Source organism: Calonectris borealis, chromosome 6 (genome assembly GCF_964195595.1).
Source record: "Calonectris borealis chromosome 6, bCalBor7.hap1.2, whole genome shotgun sequence".
In the NCBI taxonomy this organism is placed as follows: Eukaryota; Metazoa; Chordata; class Aves; order Procellariiformes; family Procellariidae; genus Calonectris; species Calonectris borealis.
Window position 1 is genome coordinate 800,000 of NC_134317.1, and position 20,928 is coordinate 820,927.

Here is a 20,928-nt window from a genome sequence, read left to right on the forward strand (position 1 = left end):
GGGGAAGCGGGGACAGCCAGCCCTGCTGCCCGCCCGCGCTCGGGGCTGCCTCCCCTGCTTCCCCGTGAAATCCAGGAGCTGGTAATCTGCTAGGAATTATCAAAACCTAAAGGTTATTAAAAGCCATGCTGAACTGAACAGCAGGTCAGATGATAACTGGAGTGAAAAACCAAACCAGCCTCAAATTCCTAATGTCAGGAATCCTCCCACATTTGTTTGCTGCTGAGACAAGATCCTTTGGAAAAGAGGACCCCCTGTAAAACTTGATTTTAGAGCAACAGCTGGCGGCAGGGGTCAGCCCGTGCTCCGGCCAGTGCAGACCGGGGCGAGATCCCAGTTGGGATCGCTCTGCTCCGGGGCGGACCGGCGGCTCGGCTCCCCCCGAGGGACCTGGCTGCCCTCCTGCCCGCCTGCCTGCAGCCCCCGCCGTCCTCCTCCGCCCCGGCCAGCCAGGAGAGGAGCAAGGATGAGGCTGGCACTGTGCCTGCCCCTCGTGTCCCGTCCTTCAGGCCCTGCGCTTACATCGCTGTTTGCGCCCCAACCTGCTTTGCTGGGTAAGTCGTTGCTGCCTACCGAAACGCAAACGCTGGCTGAGGGCATTGCCCTTGCCCTGCCGTGTTTTCAGCTCCTGCTCTCAGGCTGTGGCCTCCAGGCCTCGCTTTCCTCCCTCTGGCTGGGAAGTCACGCACTGACACCGCTGCCCGAAGAAAGCATTATTTTCCTGTCTTTGCCCTTGCATTTGAGCAACGCGAGGGGTGCCCAGCAAGTGAGAGGATGACCAAGCTGAATTCAGGCAAGTGTCCGAAGCAAGTGGTCCTTTAAGGACGAGTAATTTAAAGTTGACTGAAGAAGCTGTTTGGTGACAATTGTGTGCAGGAATGGAAAAATTAAGCAGATTTCTTCAATTGCCAAGCCTACTTCTTAACTCGCCTATGAGCACAACACAAGCCGAGTGCCCTGGGGATCTGCTAGAAGAGATTTATGTAACGCGCACCTAAACCACAGGTCACGTGGCTGGCTTTCCGGTCGCCTACTTCTTGGTCGCTCGGAGGGGCGAGCATATTTTAGTTTCCTCAGCCACGCCGCAGCATTGAGCAACGCTGTTTTAAATGCCCTTCCACCGGCATGGCTCTAAGAAGGCTCATTCAGCAGAACCATAACGCCAACTTCGTCGGCTTTGGCCCTGCCTGTGCCGCCGGGGGGGAGCAGGCTCTGCCGATGGACCCCAGGAGGATCCAGCACCTGGCCAACACGGTGGGGACGCTGCCCCGCGGGCGCAAGCAGGTACGGGGCCGCCCCTGCGCTGCGGGGGGCTGAGGGCTGCCTTCTGCCCCGAGAGCCGCTTGCTGCCCGCGCTGCAGTGTGAGGGGAGCGGGCGACTTTCCCCGCGGGACCGCACCGGTGCCCCGCCGAGCCGCGCGGCTCCTGATTTCGGAGTGCTAGAAGGATTGCTGCCGGGTGCCTTTAGCCTAGCCGGTTTTGGGATTGCAATGAAATCTTTGCAACACCGGCAGCGCGGGCGGCTCCCGAGAGGCGTTCTGCCTGCGGGGCTTGGGCGCATGAAGTGCTTTTGCAGCTGAGACCCTGCCCGTCTGCGTTCCTTCTCCATTTACAGCAGTGCTGCGGGTCAAAAGAGGCTCTTGCTCTCTGGGTTCCTTTAAACTTGCATTTACTTCAGTATAGCGGCCTGGCTGGACTGTTCTGTGTTCTGCAGTGCTGACAGAAAGCACCTACCATGAGTTATTTCCATCTGGATTTTGGAGTATTTTGCGACAACTGTTGGGGCTGGTTGGGCTGTCTCTCTCGTCCGGGCTTTTCCCCCAGAACTGAACAGCACATTTGGGCACATTTCTGCTGTTTGCAACTGGATTGCCACAAAAGTCTCTCTTGCTGTTGCTGTAGATTGCCAGCTGAGCAGCTTTGGTCTATTTGTCTAGCATGAAGAAGCCTAAATAGAAAGTGTTTGAGACACATTATAATCTCAAAGTACTATCAGAAAACTGGTGCATAATATCTGGCACTTAAGGCGTTGCTTTGTTCAGTAGCGGAAACGCGCTTAATCCTTTTCTTTGCACAAGCGTGGGGAGATGAAGGAAAGCCAGAGCCAGGCTAATCTTGGGAACGCTGCTGCCGGGTGGCATGCAGCTCCCGCGGCCGGGATGGAGCAGCCCTTTGTGCGGCAGTTGCTGCGGGTGCAGGGGGAGGCTGATGGTATTGGCTGTGATGTGGCTGTGTCTGATGAAGGTGAATTACAACACGGCGTCAGGCCCGAGGACCGCTCTGCACAGAGCGCACGTAATGCTCGCGTGCTGCGGGGGCCCAGCCGCCCGGGGGTACGCCTGCCGTTAGCTCTTGCACCCGCTGTGCGGTTTACTGTTATACGTGTAGTCTCTCCCTCCGCTCCTTTCTCTCCCCAAGGAGATGCACGTTTATAAAGCGGGGTGTTTCTGTAGGTGTCACACCGTGGCACCGTTTTATACTGCTGAAGCCTGAGACGTTTGGTTATAGTGACTAAACTCTACAAACATTCTAGTGATAACGTAATTCCTTATTGGTGGTTCACTTTTACGGCAAGAATTGATGTTTAGCACTGATCCTGGCTTTTTCCGGAGAGCTCTTCAGGCACAGGTCTCCCTAGCCTGAAGCAGTGACCGTGGATGCTCGTGGCATGACCATGCACACATCAGCTCGGAAATGCTAGGCAGCTGCCACAAGAAACCGCAGAGATAACTGCCTGCAGTTACCTTAATTGATGTGTGCTTTCTGCCTTTTCTGATAGGTGTTAAGTTTATAAATGCCCACAGATTTTTAGGGGAAAGGTACAAAAGCAAGGTGCGGTCTGGGCATAACAGTGATTTGGGCGCTGTCTAGGTAACAGTTACAGCGTTAACGGGAATGACGGCGATCCCTGGCCTTCAAAATCTTGGAGCCTCACCCATTTTAGCGTTTTGAAGGGTCCCCACTGTTGGAGAGACGCCCTGGTGCTGCCAGCCCCTCGTCCTTCCACGAGAGCACGAGTGCCTGCGCACCCCGAGGATGGAGCAGCCCAGCCGCGGCCCGTGGCACGGGGCGGCCGCTCGCCACGGCCCCGCTGGCCCCTCACCCCCCACAGTGCACCGCAGTAAAGCAAGGTGATCCGCAAAGCAGGAATATTCCTTCTTTTGTTTGAAAACATAGAGCTGCCGTGTAGTTTTTTTTTTTTAATTATGCAAAAAAGCCAACAGGGTTGTGGACATTGGAAGGAGCAGTGGGAGGCCCATCTCCGATGCCCTGTCGGATGCAGGGGTTTTCTTCAGCGGTCGTGCCTCTTGTCTTTCCCAATTCTACTGTCCACAGAAATTACACCTCCAGTAGTTTTTGGGAGCAGTTCCCTACTCCAAGCACTTCTGCCATCAGAAAATTTTCCTGGGGATTCAACCTGAATTTTTCCACTTGTTCTCATTCTTTTTCACAGCAACCTCCATCACCCCAAAAAGCACCTTCCTGCCGCAGGGCTTTCCAACTGCTGTTGCTACAGGGGTCTCCCAGCCAGCTTGCTTCTGGTTCCAGGCCTCTCTACCCCCCCGAAGTAGGTGTTTGTGAGTTTCTGAAAGCTAATTGTGAAGATGTCAAATTGTCACCCCTGCGCAAAAGAAGCCTTGCGTTGCTTCATTTTGTATTGGCTGGTGGTAGCTCAGCTCTCAATTTTAAGTTATGCAGGGAAGACCGGATAGCTAGTGGGTAGCCGATTTTTTCCAGTAGTGCTGGAACGAGTACTGCCTTACTGTCTCCCAGCGAGGATGGAGACGTTTCTTGCAGGTGAACAACTGGAACAATATTATGATGTGCTAAGAGTACCCATGGTTTTTTTTTATTTTGGAAATACTCGACTTTATATTTAAAAGGTGTGGAAAAATAAAAGAGCTGATGTATAGCCAGTTTTCCAGGGCTTAATTTCCAGCGTAATAAAAATAAACATGAATTCCTTCAACAACCGCCCCTGCAGGTTAATGCCATCCTTCACACCAGAACGTGTCACAGTTGATGCTCCGTCTTGCAGTAATGCCAGTTAACGTCCGCCACGGGCCTTGATATCAGCCCTGGCGCTGTGTCAAATTACTCTCCAACTCACTTGGAAAGGAACCGCAGGGTGGAGGAAGGCTTCCTGGGCAGGAGGGAGCGCCTTTCCCAAGCCTTGCAGGGAGCGCTCAGCGCGCCCGCAGGTCCTTGCTCTTGGCTGCTGACTCTGCCGGTGCCCGGGGAGCTCGCCGTCGGCATCCAACAGGTGGCTTTGCACGCCATGACCAGTTGTCTTGCACCTCGGACCTAACTGCATTTCTTCTTTTTCTGAAAGATTAAGTTCTCAGTTGGCTGAGGGAGAGGCTGCATTGGTGCAAGCCGGTGGTGGGATGCCACCAGCTGCTTCAGTTTTTCTCTAAACTGCTGATTTTAGCAGTTTGTACCTCAAAGAACCGCGAACCTACTGACCCTTTTCCACTCCAATTTCTGGTTGCAGCTTGCCTTAGCCAGATCCAGCTCCTTGGGCGACTGCTCCAGGCCACAAAGGTATGAAGATATTCTTCTATAATCATTGTCATTGACTCATTCTGCATGAAACGTGTGTCCTGGGAATCTTCCCCTTTAGCAGCCTTAGTGGGATAAGGGTGCCAGGCAGAGAGTGGTACCCAGCACCTGGGACGTGCAGGTGAAATGGTGACATTCAGTTTGAGCAAGGGAAGAGCAAGCACCACCGCTGCAACGTCCGAGGGAAGGCGTGCTGATACCCTGCTAGCTCAGGGAGGGGCAATGACGGGGACACGATCGTTTTGGTTAGAAGTAGAGAGTGCACGAAGTGTGGCACCCCGGCATTCATATGGAGTTCTGTGTATTCTTCTTGCAGACACCTCGTTGCTATATTAAAAGAAGATAAAGAGACGTTTGGGTTTGAAATCCAGGTAAGACTTAAATGACAAGTGTATTCATTTAAAAATAAAATATGGTGCAATCTCTTAAGTGTCACATCCTCAAAATTTGGTTAAGACAGCATAGAGCAGAGGAAGATATCTGTCAGTTCCTCGTGCAGCTTGAAGAGCTTACAGCAATGATACAGAAATAGATGCATTTCCAAGGAGTTTTTCTTAGCGAAGGTCACAGATGAGAATTTCTGGCCTTCTCACAAGTCAGAGCGTTGAATGTAGGAGAAATCTCATCCAAACCCAGATATGAAGCAATGGCAGTGCCTTCTTACCCCCATAAGTGAATGTTTTTTGGGAGAATTGTGTATGAGAATGTTTTAATATAAAACAAAAAGATCAAAAAACTCTCTCCAAAAAATACCTTATACTAGCATTTTACTACCTCCTTTAACATATATAGAGACATAAGTATTTTTGAAGTAGATGCGCAGTACTGGTATGTTTTTTAATAAGTAACTGCTAAGCATGACTTTTTGGGGGCTAAATCATATAGGAAGAAATTCTGTTGGATGTAGAAGTCAGTAAATCATCAAGTAGGAAACCCTATCAGGAGTACTGCTAACGGGAGATTTTAGTTCTGTAGATTTTTGTGAGAAAGGTAACTCCTGGATCAGTAGGCCTGCTAAAGTCCCGGTTATAAATCAAAAACAATCCCAGGAATAAACGGATGTCGTTTCGGGGGCAGCGGGCTGTGGCAATACCGCAGAGCCCTGCCTGCCGGCGGGACCTGCGGGCAGGAGCCCGTTTCGTGAGCCAGCGCCCGCGAGACCCCCCACGCCGCCCCTCTGTTTCGTTCACTGCGGCAGCAGGCGTCTTCGAAGCGCTTGCCTAGATCTCTGCACAAAGCGAAAATAGTATTTTCAGTGAAATCAGCGTGTTAGGAAAAGCTTAACTTTTTCAAATTTGGTTCTGTGACTAATGAGCGCGTAAGCGTTCAGCTCATGAGCAGTGGAGAGCTTTCAGAAGGGAGGATAATTGAGTCAATTATTGGGCTTTTATATAAATTGTCAGGGCAGATTTTCATTATATGTGACAGTCTGATTAAAAATAATTGTTCTTGGCACATTTTCTTCCCGAACGTACATTCAGCGTGAGCCCTTTACTAGAAAGCCCGGGCTATGGAAATGCAGCACCTGTCTGATACTAAGGATAAGCCATTATTCAGAAGCTGTAATTTCATTACTACAAGTTAAATTTCGGCAAAGCAGGATAAGATGATGTGAAACTCTAGGTCTACCATCTGCAGGGAGCTCATGAGAACTGCAGTGATGGCCGACCGCCAGAGCTTCTCGCGCGTTACTGCTGCTTCTCCTACTTCCCGCTGGCGGACCAGAGCCTGGGGGCGAGGCGGGCGCCGTGCGGCTCCCAAAGCGCCCAGGTGTTTGCAGAGCACGCTCTGGCAGCACGTCTCTCTCTCACTGCAGCCACCTCAAAGCTAGGTGTGCCCTCCAAAACCATGCCCCAGCCGTCTTCTGCAGCCCGTGAGGAGAAGGTGGTACACAAGAGGGAAGTCCACCCTCCTGGTTGGAGTGCTTCTCTTGGGGCCATCGGTCACAGCCTGGAGTTGTCCACCTCTCCCGGTGGCTCTGGTGGATGGCTCCAGATGGCTCCAGTTAGGTGGGACAAATCCTGTTCTGCTTGTCCAGCTCATATCACTCAAGCTGGCCCAATATTTCAGGTTGATAGGTGAGACCTACCACTCTGAAATAGGTCAAAAAAACAAATGGGCAAGTGTGACCTGCAGTGGCATGTCCTCCAAGACCCTCATGTTTCACTTGGGGCTCTTAGTTTAGCCACAAGTTTTACTGTTGGTCTAAGGACTGAAAGAACTGCATTGGTGTGACTGGGCCAGGTAAGCTCTGAACTCACCCGGTCTTCATCCCTATTTGTTTCACGCTGACTGAGAAATTTGGGAATCTAACAAGACTTCTTATATCTGGGTTAGATGTGGCTGTCATAGGTTTTCAGGAAGTTCAGCTTCAGTCTTAAATTTTGGTAGGAAGATGTGGCTAAGTACTGATATTTGCATGTAACCAAGAAGACATTTCCTGTCCTTGCAAGGTCTGGGCAGGTTGCATCGCCTACTTCTGCATTTTTCTGAATACGTGTCAGCACTGATAATCACATGATGGATTTATACTTAGAATTACTTAATGTGTATTTGAACGTCAAGAATAACAAGCACTTCCGAGGGGGTGTGGGGACGTGTGTGGATAATGAGTTTACGCGGCCAAAAGAACAAAAGTAGGTCCGACTCTTCTTGCTTTTCAGTTCTCATTGCGAACCGATCTCTCTGGCAGCACCAGCCGACTTCGCGCGGCATTCGCAATGAGTAGGGGGCGGTCACCTGGAAAGCCGAGGCACCCCCTGCCATGCTGTGGCTGGGAACACGCAATATCCCTCCAGAAAGCAATCCGCGCCCATGCTACCAGATAGTCCTGACTGAAGTTACTGAGGTTTTGCTAATGAATAACCAACTTGCTTTAAAACTAGTTTTTTGCAAAAACAACGTACAGGCATCTGTCAGGTGTCTGCTGTTCTCTACCATAAGAATGCAATTTCTAATTGTTAGGTTAGAACATTTTGGTGTTCTCACTTGCATGATAATATACCCTGCTCATCACAGCCTTCTTGTTTAAAAAATGTGTAAAAAGACCATTCATTTTTAAATTGTTTTCATGGCTTTAATATTGGTAACACTGTCCCTTTGGTATTAACAGACTATTAGATTTCCGCACCAAAATGATTACTCCCTGGAGATATGCACTTGCGTCTGCAAAATTCAAGAAGAAAGTCCTGCCCATCTTTCTGGCCTTCAAATTGGTAACTATTCGTGGTTTTTTCCTGCTGTGGCTGGCCTTATCTTGCTTTTCTCCCAATTACTTTTATTGTAGAGCATGTGGAAGGCGTGTGTCTGCTGCAGGTGCTAATTTTCACCTCTGTGTATCTCTAACAGGCGACATCCTCGCCAGTATCAACGGCGTGAACACTGACGGTTTTAGTCACAAGCAAATAGTAGACTTGATAAAGTCTTCAGGGAACTATTTAAGGTAGGCATCCCTCCTTCAAATGGTTTTTAGCTTAACAATCTCCCGCTGGAAGCCAAGAAAGCTTCTTGTGCTACCCTGCAGCCCTGTGCTGTCTCAGAGGCAGAAACCCCCGTGGTTTGGCTGTGCAGAGCCGCGTCTTGCTGCGGGTGAGGCTCGGGAGGGGGAGAGGGGCTCTGGGAAGGTGCCCAGTTGCCCCCGCGTCCTTTTTCTCCTGCCCCTGCCATGCGTTGGCTTGTCTTGCACCAGCACCGCCGCCGCTGAAGACGGCCGTGATGGGAGGGTTCGGCCAGGTGGGGTGCTCCCCGAGGACCCCGCGGCCCCACGCGCTGCGCTGCGGCGCGCTGCGGCACGGGGTCCGGCGGCCCTGGCAGCGCTCGGCGCTCCTCTCCGCTCCGGGGCCAACATCGCCTGTTCTTCACAGGTTGGAGACTGTCAACGGGGCCATGTTTCTGCGGAAAATGGAGCTCGAGACCAAGCTACAGTTACTGAAGGTAATAGAATTCCTTAGTTAACCTGTAGTCGAACGCAGAGGGCTGTTGTGGATTCATTGCTGATGGGGGTGTCCGTGGGGCTGGGTGTCCTGGCAAGGGGCAGACACCCGTGTGTCCCCTGCCACCACCACCCCCAGCCGCGGTCCCTGTAGTATTTTCTGTATATTTTTTTTGGTAGTATTTTCCCCCACAATAATTTCTGTAACTCTCTAAATCTTTCCATTTCTGTCTGTGTCTCAGCTGTGCCCAGCTGGCAGGCAGCCCTCCCCTGTAAGAAGAGAACAGCGTGTTTTAATGTGCTCTGCATTCAGCGAAAAGGGAAGGCAGGCTTTCACAAGCAGAGCTCAGGCTCATTAGGGACGGCACGCTGACGGCACCTCCGACTTGTAGAACTTCTGTTCCCCCAACCAGGTCCGAGGCAGCCGGGATGGCAGCAGGTTTTCGGGTGCCGGCGCCCCGGCGTGCCTCTCCGCTCGCCCCGCTGCAGCCGCGGTGCCGCAGGTGCCGTACGGGCCAGGGCTTTCCAAAGCCGGGACTCGGTCGACCTGAGTGAGGGGTTTTTCCTTATGGCAACTCTATGCCAAAACCCTCCGCACAGGAGTATGGTACTTTAAAAAGTGCATTAAAAATTAATCTGGCTAGAATAAACCTCATGCCAAATGGGTTTAAGCTTGCCAGAGCTGAGCAGCAGGGGACAGGGTTTGCCATATGTGCTGTCGCCTATAAAATAAAAGTCCTGCCACGGGAGTGATTTCATGTTTAGTATTTGGCACGTTTAAAACAATGTTTATTTAATTGGGTTTGCGCTGCATTTATGAGAGTACAGCACAGGGCGTTGTAATTTGCTGTGACAGCGGTGGTGTAGATGATGTAAACGGTAGCGTGGGGGCTGGAGGGTGAGGAAAGGGGGGGTCCCTCCCACCCCCCGCCGGCTGCGGCTGGGGGTGCCGCGGGCAGTGCCTGGCTGTATGGCGAGATCTTGGTCACCGTCACTTCAGCCTGGAAGATGGGCAGGGGCGAGGAGACCAGGCTGAGACCTCCATGAGCTCGGTTTCCCCTCCAAGGCTCGTTAAAGTGACGGGGGCTGTGGAAGATGCTTTTGGAAATAGCTGGGATGGTTTTAGGCATTGCTCCCCTGCAGCCGGCTGCTATTTTCTCTCTGAAGGAGGTAAATGGGGGGCTCTCGGGTGGTGGGAACAGCAGTGGGAGGCAGCGCAGGTGCTCCCTGCGGGGCTGGGACTGGGACAAACCCCTGCACGCCCGGCGTGTCTGGCGGGCGGGAGGCGTTGGGAGATGGGGGCGAGTGTCCCCGCTGCCCAAGGCCGGCGGGAGCCGGGGCGGTGGCTGGGGATGCCAGGCTAGCTCAGACACGGTGAGAAACGAGCCAGACCCCAGAGTTGGATAGTTCATCACTGTGTTAATGAGAACGCAGCAGCAGGATGCTGCCATCCTGGCCACAGCCAGCGCTCCATGGCAAGCCGTTCGGCCGGTCCCCTAGGAGTCTGGATGAAATAACCGGTAAAGTCACCGGAAATCAGCTGCTCCCCCCCGCCCCTTTCCAGGGAAATTATAAAGCCAAAATCTCAAAATCTGCTGTTTCAAGTGGGGAGATTTTAGATAACAGCTGTTTCCCAGAAGTGCCAAGCCCCTGCGGCAAGCGTCGTTACAGAGTAAAGTACGGGTGTGTGCCCGGCCCTGCGCTCTCATGCCAGTGTGGCTGCAGTGGAAAGAACCGAATTCTGTTTATCACTGCCTCTGATGCCTTACTGAAGGGGTGCTCGGTCGCTGCAAACCCCTGTAACCGCAGCGAGCCGGTGCCCTGCCCGCGAGTGCCTGCCGTGCCCAAGAGTCACAGGTTTGGACGGGCGCTTGCAGAAGCGCGTCCTGCCCTCGGGGCGCAGCCGCCAGCAGAGCAGCCCCTGCCAGGCGCCGCCGCTGGGACACGCGCCCCTCTGCGCCCACCGCCGCCGTGCCGGTGGAACGGGCATCCTGGCAGCCGCGAGCGGATACCCGCTCCGCGCATCAGTTATCCTGACAGCCCCGCTGCCAGTATGGTTTAATTAGATGGGAGAGACCAGGATGAGGAGGTGGTTGCTCTTTTGGCTGGGTCCAGATGGCAATAAAAAAAATCTTTGGACAACTCCCCAGCATTTCTTGCATACAATTTCCTAGGTTTAGTTGAATTATAAACTTCTAAAAACTACTTCATTCCACATGGTGTAGAGACTGTAAGAGCAAACTTCTCCGGACTAATTCTCCTTAAAAGCGGTCCTTGCTCCCGTTTGCAGGTCAGCTGTGTTAGCGCTGTAGGAACGCACTTGTGGGAAGCTGGAGCCAGCCCGTGTCTCTGATTTGGCGAAGGCTGCCCAGCTGAGCGGCGCCTCTCAGACCCGGTGCCCCCGCGCTCTGCCAGATCATGTCCGAATCCGCTAGGAAGTGGCTCGGTGAGAAGAGCAGGGGGGAAAGGGCTTGTTTCCCGGTGCCCTTGCAAATCGCTCCTGCTCAGCACGCCGAGGGAGCCCCAGAAGAGCCTCCGTGCCGCCCCTCCTCCTGCTCCGGGGGCTGCCTGGCCTCGCAGGGTGCTGGGGGCTCGCTGTGCGGGTGCTGCCCGCAGGACATCCCGGCGCCTCACCACCCTGCAGCCGGGCCACGGTTTTCATTTTGTGATTGATTTTTCCAAAATGCGGGAAAGAGAAGAAATGTGAATGCAATAAGAGGATTGCCCACGCAAGCTTGGTCCGGTCAGTCTGGCTGCGTAAATGCGCGACTTGCCAGCCTGCCCGGCTGCGTGGCTGAGGTGCACCGGGTTCACGCAGATTATGGGGAAAGGGCCTATCGCGCCTCTCTCCAGGCGGAGGTTGGTTTTTTTTCTTTGAATCAACTATGCAGTGGTTTATTTTTACACCAAAAGCTGACATAGGGAAAGAAAAACGTTGCTCACTGTTGGCTGGCTTGTAGCACTTAGAGGTTAAAGGCTCTTTACTAGGGGGCCAGGGATGGTTCGCTGTGCCGCGCCCGCGCTGTGCCGCGCCCGCGCTGCGCTGCCGGACCCAGGAACAGGGAGGGGGTGCCCGTTGCCGGCCGGTGGGCTCCGGAGCTGCGGAGGGCTGGAGGAGGGCAGCCTGCGGGCTGCGGAGGAGAGCTGGCGTCTCCTTTGTAGCTGAAAGCAAGCAGCACGCTCTCCAGGTTTCAGGCTTCTGCTTTTCAGATCACACGTGTACAGTACCTCAGCCGAAGCACCCAGGACATGAGCAGGACTGCGCTTTCTGGAAGACCTTCGCTAACTCCGGGAAAATTGTCTCAGTATGAAGACGGACATACAAGTGCTTCCTGCAGGCGACCTGTGCTTTGAATACACTGTTCTCTTTACAAGTGTTTTCTGCTTCTGCAGAAGCGTGTGAGTGACAGAGCCCTCTTTCTCCTCCACAGCAAACTCTGCAGCAGAAATGGGTGGAGTTGCGCTCTCTGCTCTTACAGGAACAGCGCTTGCTGCACGGTACGTCCTCGTTTCTGGGTAGGAAACCACAGCGCTGCCGAGTCCTTCTGCGGAAACGCTGTCTGATCAGTAAAAAGCAATTCTTTAATCTGATTTTCGTTTGCTTTCTTTTTCCCCTGTTAGTGAAGGCGTGGGGCTGGCCCCTGGGGAAGCCTTTCTCTCCGGGGCTAATGAATTTGGGTGCTGCTTGACTAATGCAGACCAAAGGCTCTTTTGCATGAGTTCTAGGAAAGGAGTTGATGTGGGTCGCAAACTTTTTTTCCATTCTTATTTTGGACTTATCAGGGAAGAGTTTTGTTTGCTTGGGTTTTTTATGGGTTGCCCAGGGAGCAGCTTTGATTCTGCGTGTGGGGGAAGCAGGGGCAGAGAGCACCCCACAGCCGGGAAGCAGCTTTCCACGAGGGAAAGGGGCTGCTCCCTGCGCTGAGATGCTGGGCATGACATTTCCCTGTGCCAGCGTGGCACAGGCGTCCTGCTCTCCGGCCTCGAGCAGATGCAGTAAATAATGCTCCTCTTCGGCTTCTGCTTCCAGGGGAGGTGAACGACAACGCTCTGCTGGGCGCGCTGGAGCTGGAAGAGTCCAGCTTGCTTGGTGGCTGCAGCACGCCGGGACCCCTCTTTCCGATGAAGCCTCGCTTCTCCAGCGAGAGCAGCTCCCGCAGCCGGCTGAGCTCGATGACCATGGACAGCGAGGACAGCTTCTACCAGAGCGGTGCCTTCGAGGATTCAGCTGCAGAGAGCCTGAGCCGCCAGTCGAGCGTGGATGACGACTGCTTCTTCCCCAGGGATGGGGACGGCGCTGCCGGGAGGTCCTCCCTGCGGAGGAACCGCAGCATCAGCCTGGCCAGCAGCGGGTCCATGTCCCCGCTCTGGGAGGAGAGCAGCTGCACCAGTAGTTTTGGGACCCTCCCGCGGAAAAGCAGGAGATCCAGTGTCCGAAAGCATCTTTTGAAATTCATTCCAGGCCTTCACCGAGCGGTGGAAGAGGAAGAAAGTCGGGTCTGACATCGCACTGTCATCCTTGATGTCTGGGGCTCTGCACGGGGACTGCTGCGTGGCCGGGGACCGAGGGCGGCAGCTCACACAGAAGCACGCAGCGGGTGAAGCGCGGTGGCACTGCACGGCAGTCCTGCAGACAACAGTACTGATGATATTTTAGAAGTTCTGGGGTTTTTAATTATTTTAATTTTTAATCAGAGCACACCGTGGACCTCTTCATTAACGTGAAAAATGACTAACTCTGAAATGTGAAGAACCTTTGCAGAACTTCCTCAGCATACTTTAGTGTTAATAACAGTTTTTAATTGAATGCAAACTTGACAGCTATTTATTTCCTATTTCCGAAGTCATAGCCTTCCAAAGGTCTTTAATAAAGCGAGTGCTTCTACTAAAACCAATGACAGAGTCTTGTCAGAAAGAGGATGGAGCCCCGCGCGTACAGCAGAGAGAGATCCCGGGCAGTAACGTTTTGAAACGAAGGGCAGAGATTTACCCGTGGTTTGCAGTGGGTGATTTACGTGGGTGTGCTGCAGTGGGCCAGGGGCACACTTGCCAGCTCCCCTGGCACGTGCGTGGCCGTCAGGACCTGTGCCGGCCGTTTTGCTGTGGGGCTGCCCGCGCCGGCTCCCGCTGCCTGTGCAAGGCCATGGCCCTGAGACGCTGCTGCTGCTCGAGGACGTGGACGCTCGGGCTGTGTGTCAGAAGACAGGGTGAATGAACTCTACAATCCAATTCCCAGTCTCCAAAGCAGGGATCGGTTCCCCTGGTCAGCCATGCTGACAGCATCGATAGACAGATTTACAGAGTAAACGCTGGCTGCCATCGCTTTCGCATCTCTTAGCAGCCGTTGTATAAACCCTGCAATAACCTGGTTTGTCAGCTGTGATCTGAGCAGCTGCAATCTCTGCCAGTGGCTGACAGCCCGTGTCCTCCCAATCCTGTCGTATTCCAGGGGATTTGGGGTACACGCACCTGAGCACGCACGCAGCCCCGGGCTCTTCTGCTTGTGCCAGCGCGCGGGAAGCGGTGGCGTCCGTGCACTCGCTGCCCCGAGCAGCTCCGTGTGCCCGGAGCAGGGTGCCCTGGTGACCAGGCACCCGTGTGGGCTCCTGTGTCAAGCGCAGGAGGAGCGCGGTGGAGAGCACCGGCAGCGCTGGGCAGAGGTGCAAACAGGCCAGTAGCCCCCGTCGAGAGCGCGCTCCCCAGGGAAGAGGGGTGAGGAGCGCAGGTCTGCGTCCTCCGGGAGGCCCAGGGGCCGGTGGCAGCGGCTGCCACGGGGAGGGTGCAGGTGGTGGGCGGCGGGGAGCAGCGAAGCGCGGTGGGTCTCTGCGCATCTCCTGCTTCCCAGCGCGGCTCTGCGGAGCCCTGCCGACGGTGCGGCTCTGCGGAGCCCTGCCGACGGTGCGGTGCTGCTCTCCGCAGTGCCCGCCAGCCTTGCTAGAAACAGCCTTTTCTGCACGGTGTCAGCTCGGCAAGAGTCACTGGAGTGCCGGGGTCTCAGCGCACCCCGGAGGGCAGGCTCAAGGCGCCTGGCTGGAATTTTACCAGATTTGAGAAAATACTCAATGTCCGCTTACAATGATGTAACTATATAGCTCGGATTGCTTTGCCCTCTTCAAGGCGAGAGAAGTAAAGGCAGAGGATTGTCCTGCAGGGACGAGCAGGGTTGTTCTGCGCCTGGACGCGGTGGCAGGTGGCAGGTCGCGCTCTGGGGACCTCCTTAGAGGGCTGTGCCTGGGACCTGCTCCCTCTGCGGTCCCGGGGGCTGCAGGAGGTGCCCCTTGGGCTGGTGTTCCTGCTGCTCGTCGGCAGGAAGATCATTAGCTGCTCACATTTTTTCAGGAGCAGAGACTTCAGGCGGTAAGATTAACTTGATAGCTTATATGAAGTGATTTAATAAATGTGGGCATTGTTGTGGTTTAACCTGGCAGGCAGCTAAACACCACACAGCCGCTCGCTCACTCCCCCCTCCCCAGTGGGACTGGGGGGAGAATCGGGGAAAAGAAAAAGTAAAATTTGTGGGTTGAGATAAAGACAGTTTAATAGGACAGAAAAGGAAGGGAAAATAATAACAATAATAATGATAAAAGAATATACAAAATAAGTGATGCACAATGCAATTGCTCACCACCCGCCGACCGATGACCAGCCAGTTCCCCCTCAGGCAACACAGAAATAGGCTGTTTGTTCAGCCCAAGCAACCTAATTATATTTTTCAAATACAATTGGAAGAATTTTAAATATAATTTAAATACCTTGTGTGACTCATCCGTCTTTTGACCGAGCAGACAACAAATGTGGTTGTTTACCATTCAGATACTGCTGTGGCAGGATTTCCCGGTCTTTTCAGAAACCTCAGGCTAAACCTAATAGCTTCCCTCTGAGATGAACCCCAAACAAAAACAACCTGTTCCCAATACTTCTCTAGTTAATGAATGTTTCTAAGCCAGCAGAATCTGTTCTGGCGTCTGTAATTTCTCTTAAAAGGATTAAGTAGACGGTAGTATGGCAAGTCTCCGGGAGAGCTGGAGGGCAATCAGGGGAGCAGCTCACGAGGTTTTTACGTATGGGAATGATGTTCTGTCCGCGTGCAGAAGCGAACACCTGCGGTTCAGCCCGTGACCCCCCCTGCGTCGGTTCATCCCCCAGCCCCTGGGCCCGCGGGTGGGCTTTGGTCTGACACCTGCAGGGAGCCAAAGCCGATCCGTCAGCCCAGGCTGGGCATTTCGGGTGCTGCTCTGGGCTCTGGAGCTCACTGCTAGACATCAAGTTTTTTGCCTGTGCTTTGCTGTCTCAAGGTAGAGTTTTACTTTTCCTTGCCAATAACACCAGCTGAAAGGAGGAAAAAAAAGTAGAGATTATTTCTATTTGGACAAACTGTGGAGTTAGCGGCAGATGTATGGGTGTCCGAAAGCAACTGTGTGGTGAAGGTTGTCGTAGTGTCCCAAAGAGAGCAAACAGCTCCAGCACTTAGAAAGGGACATTAAACTCAGTCACAGGTTGCAGTTAGGACACTCGGCCCCAGGTGCCAGACTGACAGCCGAGGGAAGAGCGCTGTCCGTCACCCGCTCCCTTGGCGTTTCCAGCCAAAGTCGGGCGCGTCGCTGCTGGTGGCCGTGGGTGGCCGGCGGTGCCTTGCTCCTCAGAGCGGGAGCGCTCCTCTCTCTACCTGGCCAAGGAGTATTTGGACCCACAGCTGTTGCATGCATTTGTGTCAGAAGACAAAATATTCCTCGCCGATGAGTCTGACCAGAGGGTTGAAGCTTTGCCCACCGGTGCTACGGGCTCTTTCACTTGGGTGAAAACCGGTGCATGCCCAAAGCCAGGCTGGGGCTCTTTGCCCTGGAGAGTGTGGGCTGACTGATCTGCAGAGACGGAGAAAAATGTGGCAGCCTGACCGGGGCCTGCTTCGCTTTTCCCCCTACAGCTCCTGAATTAAAGTCTCCTTTTGCCTTCATTGCAGCGGGTTTATAGAGATCCAGGGGCAGAGGTGGGGCTGGGCAAGGTGCCTTGGTCACAGCCACGTCCTTCCCTTGTTTTATAGAGGGGAAAAAAATGGTATTTAAAACACTGTATGAACTCTACTCCCTAAGGCTCTGGTGGAAATTAGTGCAGCTTTGTGGTCTAAAGCAGTGATTCCTTTTGGTGCGGAAGGTTAATTTGACATACCTTGGAGATATGTGCTTGCTTTTAGTGTGGAAAGGCTGCATGAGCCTGGACACCCACAAGCTTAAGAAGGGCCTTGAGAAAGAGCAAAAAATGATGCTCTTCCAGCGGCAGCGAGAGCTTGCTTTGGTTGCTACAAGATGACAAGATGACGTGTTCACGGCCAAAAACAGGATGTGGGTGACAGGCTCTGCGGGGCCGCTGCAGCGGGCGTCGAGATCAGCGATGCCTTCCGAGGGGAGGAAGGAGCTCACAGGCAAACCAAATAGCTCAGAGAGCAAAATGAATGAGAAAGCTCTTTTAAAATGGCATTTCTCCTTGCAGAGAGCAATCTGGAAGGATCCCTGCTCTGCCTCCCGGGAGTCGGGGCAGGAGGAGGTGGGCGTATGGGCAGCGCTGCGTGGTGACGCCGTGGTTCGTGGGGTTGGGGCTCCGAGTGACGTGCGTGGAAGGTGCTCTGGACCTTCAGCAGGGGAGGTGTTCTTGCTGATCACGGGATCGTTGAAGGGTTTGCTTGATTTCCTAGCAGCCAAGGGATTACCTCTTCTCTTCTTATGCCCCGTGGATAAAGGGGGCAACGTGAGTTTACTGCAGAAAGAAGTGCAGCTGCCCTGAAGAATGCAATTCCTTTTTAAACTTAAAACTTTAATTAATTTGCTGAATGCTACTGAGCCTGACCTTGTAAGGGTTCTTAACCACTTAACCAGGTCTTGCCCAGTGCCCCGATCTAGGCAACCCCTTGCTGAACTCAAGACCCTGCATCAAATACGGGCAAGACAGAGTCATGGCTCTCAGCCCCTGGGTTAGCAGTGAACAGGCAGAAAACCCACTTGAGGTGAGGGCAATATTTGGGTCCTACATCTTTTGGCTTGATTTAGCGCAGCACAGAGCGGGCTGAGGCATCTCCAGCGCATGAGCTGGCAAAACCTATGTGCTTTCGCAGCACAGTGTCACGGTGCTGGCTTTGCACCGGCGGAGGGGCGGCTGTGCTGCCGGGGGACGCTCGGCTGCTCCTGGGGCGCAGGCATGGCCCCCCTGCTGAACGCGCTGGTTCCTGCGGCTCCTGGGGCGCAGGCATGGCCCCCCTGCTGAACGCGCTGGTTCCTGCGGCTCCTGGGGCGCAGGCATGGCCCCCCTGCTGAACGCGCTGGTTCCTGCGGCTCCTGGGGCGCAGGCATGGCCCCCCTGCTGAACGCGCTGGTTCCTGCGGCTCCTGGGGCGCAGGCATGGCCCCCCTGCTGAACGCGCTGGTTCCTGCGGCTCCAGCGCTGGTCATGGGGCATTGCAGCGATGTTTCCAAGGGCCTAGAAGTGCCTCTTCTGCTGCCCCGAGACCTGTTCGCCTCGTTCAGGCTGGCTTGCAGCTCTCTAGCCAGCCTTGCCCTTTTTTTATGACCTCTGCAGTATCTCAGGGGTTTTTTTTGCTGGGCTCTCTTGGCCTGTAATTTCTATTGTGGAAGTTTTTTTCCACAAAACCATGAAACAGGTTGTGGCTTCTGCTGGGAACATTTCAAATCCAGTGGAAAATCATTCTGGTTTCAAGGCTGTACTATCCTGCAAAAACTCTCCCCTCGCAGATTAATGGTCCAGCCCTGGAAGCTGCTGAAGTACGTGAGGAGTTCCCGCGTTTCTCTGTCTGACCCGTGTTTCTGCATGTCCTGGGTTTTGCTCCATTTCAGTTGTGCTCAGAGAGGCGGCTATCCCTTCAGCAACCGCTTTTCTGCCCGCTTTTCAGGGATGGCTGCGTTTCTGCCTTCCCGCGTGCGGTTCTGCTCTGCTGATTTCTGCTTTCGTAGCCGACGTTTCCTTTCTCATGCAGCTGTTTTAGAAGTTTTCATGTGTAGCAGCTGGTTGCACCCAGCTTTCGTAGCATTGAAAAGAAGATCACAAAACGTAGTTATCGCGGGTGGCTGAGTTTGTCCTGCCCGCCCCTGCGAGGCAAAAGGGAAGCACACCTTATACATACGTAAAGCCCAGAATCTATTGCTGTGCTCCTGGCACAGAGCAGCTGCTTGTTACTGCTGTCTGCATAGAACTGTGGTTGTGCCACACACAGATAAGCAAAACTAGAGCAAACGCACCGTGGGCACAGTCACAGAAATCACCACCGCAGCGAGACCAAGCCAGCGAAGCCCAGACAGAGCCCGTCCGACCCGCCCCAGCGCTGAGCCTTGCACGCTTGGTGCACAGCTGATGGCCTGCGGCAGGGGACGGCAATGCCACGTTCTGCCGTTGGCCACGCCGGGCTGCACGGCTGAGGCATGCCCCGGTGGCACCGGCGGGCGGGTGGGGACAGGAGCTTCTGCAGCGCGGGTGGAGTGTCCGGGAGAGCAGAGAGCAGGGCCCTTCTGGCGACGCTCTGCTCGGGGAGAGAGCCGCAGCCTGAAGTGCTTCCGTAGAGTTTGGCTCTTTCAGTACAGGCTTTTTCTTTATTTAAAAGCTTAAAGAGGCAGAAATCACACCGCCTCAGGTTTGTGCAAATGCGATGTTTTCCTAGCCTTGAGAGGTGGTTTTGCCCAGCTCTGTTTATAAATAGCTGCCTGCGGTGGGAGGAACCCGCAGCTACTTTTTCCCTTTTCCAAGTCCAGCTATGAACTCTGCCTGCTTAAAACTACCACTGGGGATGCTGCAGCTTCCAGGCTCTCAGCCACCGTGACGACCTGGGGGTGACGGGTGGCCCCTCAGCTCCTGGGGACCGTCTGGGGAGAACAAGCTGTGCAGGCAGATGCCTTCAAACAGGCAGGAGCTGCTCTCCCCTCATCAGCGATCCCTTCGGGCTCCTTGCACAGTGTTTGCCGGGAGGAAAGCAGCAGCTGCCTATTTTTAACACTGTCAAAACTTGAATTACTCTGCATGTGCTCATGGTTTGCAACTAGCGTGCCCTTGCTGCGTCACTCTGGCATGTATTTCTGTTTTTCCGAGGAAACACGCTGCTCCTCCTGCAGCTGCCCTCTGAAGCCAAGCGTGGCCAGCGGGAGCATCGGGGCAGCAGCGCAGCATCCCGGCCCCGAGGACATGTGAGGGCTGGCTGGTGCCTGACACAGCTCTGCCAGGGGGAACGCCCGCGTGTCCGCCTTGCCTTTCATTCCTCCGCTGGGTGAAAAGTTAAAATTCTGAAATTTTCTATAGGAGAGGAATCCCAAGGTACGTTTTTTCCTAAACATAAGGTATTTATCTTGCTGACAAAATGGAAACGCTTGATTGCAGTTTGTTGACATGATCCACGGGATTTTTTCTCTGGGTGTCCAAGTGAAATGTAATCCCTCCTGTGTGCAGCGGTGGGAACGTTTGTCTCCAGTGCCACCGTGCCTGTCATCCTGCCCTGGCTTTCGGGTGGCATTGCCTCTCCCAGGGTGACCCCGGGTTACGAGGCTTCTGCTCTAGAGCTGCTCCGGTGACCGTGGTGGTGCAGCTGCTCCCCCGGGTGCGTGCACGAGCTGCTCCTGGAAACCTGTGACTGGAGCAGAGATGGGGGAGCGGAGACTTAGCGACAGAGGAGCCTACAGAGCTCTGCAAACACCCTGCAAACACCCTGCCATGGCGGCCTCTTCCTATTTCTGGAATGAACTGGAATTGCTGTGGCTCTAATGATTTACCTCACCGACTTTCATATCCCTGTTGTGCCCCAACGCCTCTGAAATCCCAGGTGCTATTTCTGAAATTTTAGCAAAGGATAGCTCAAACGGAAACTTCTTGCGTTAAAGGTCACACGGAAAATGATTTAAAATACATTCATGCAAATGGTGCTTTCACCACGAGGCGCTCATTTGGGAAAATGTGAATTGTCGAGAATTGGTTGTGTAACCAATAGATGGCACCAGGAAATACCTAAAATTGTTTCAATATCTTTTTGCAATCAAGAGGTCAGGCAGGCAGGTTCCTGGGGAGATGGGGACAGGACCTGTCCCCGTCCCTGTCCCCGCGGGAGCCGATGTGGCTCCCGGGTCAGCGGGGCTCCCCGCTTGTCAAGCCTGGTGCCGTGTTTTCGGCTCTGGGTTATTTCAAATTCCAAGCCTGGCCGGGAGTTTGTGTGGGCTGTGCCAAGCGGGGTGCAGTGCCCGTCCCGGGGTGGCCGTGGCCCCTCGCCCCCATGCTGCCCTCGCGCCCGCCGCTGGGTCAGGGATGAGCCGGCCCGGCCCGTGTGGGGCCGGTGGGGGACATCCCCGCGGCTCCCCTGCCCAGGGGTGTGGGTCTGCCCAAAGCGAGGTGTGTCGGCGCGGGTGGGCAGTGCGGGCGTCCGGCTGCGTCTCGGCTGACGCGCCCCAGCTCGGC

General features: G+C 54.2%; 1 protein-coding gene across 1 annotated transcript; it reads left to right on the plus strand.

The window, feature by feature from the left end:
- Positions 1–1,050: 1,050 nt before the first annotated feature.
- On the plus strand, positions 1,051–13,365 carry CYTIP (cytohesin 1 interacting protein). Its single transcript, XM_075152617.1, has 8 exons — positions 1,051–1,284; positions 4,496–4,545; positions 4,880–4,934; positions 7,676–7,778; positions 7,912–8,005; positions 8,427–8,496; positions 11,926–11,992; positions 12,525–13,365. Exons 1-8 carry the CDS (start codon positions 1,126–1,128, stop codon positions 12,995–12,997), a joined length of 1,071 nt encoding a protein of 356 aa, XP_075008718.1. The 5' UTR covers positions 1,051–1,125; the 3' UTR covers positions 12,998–13,365.
- Positions 13,366–20,928: the final 7,563 nt, after the last annotated feature.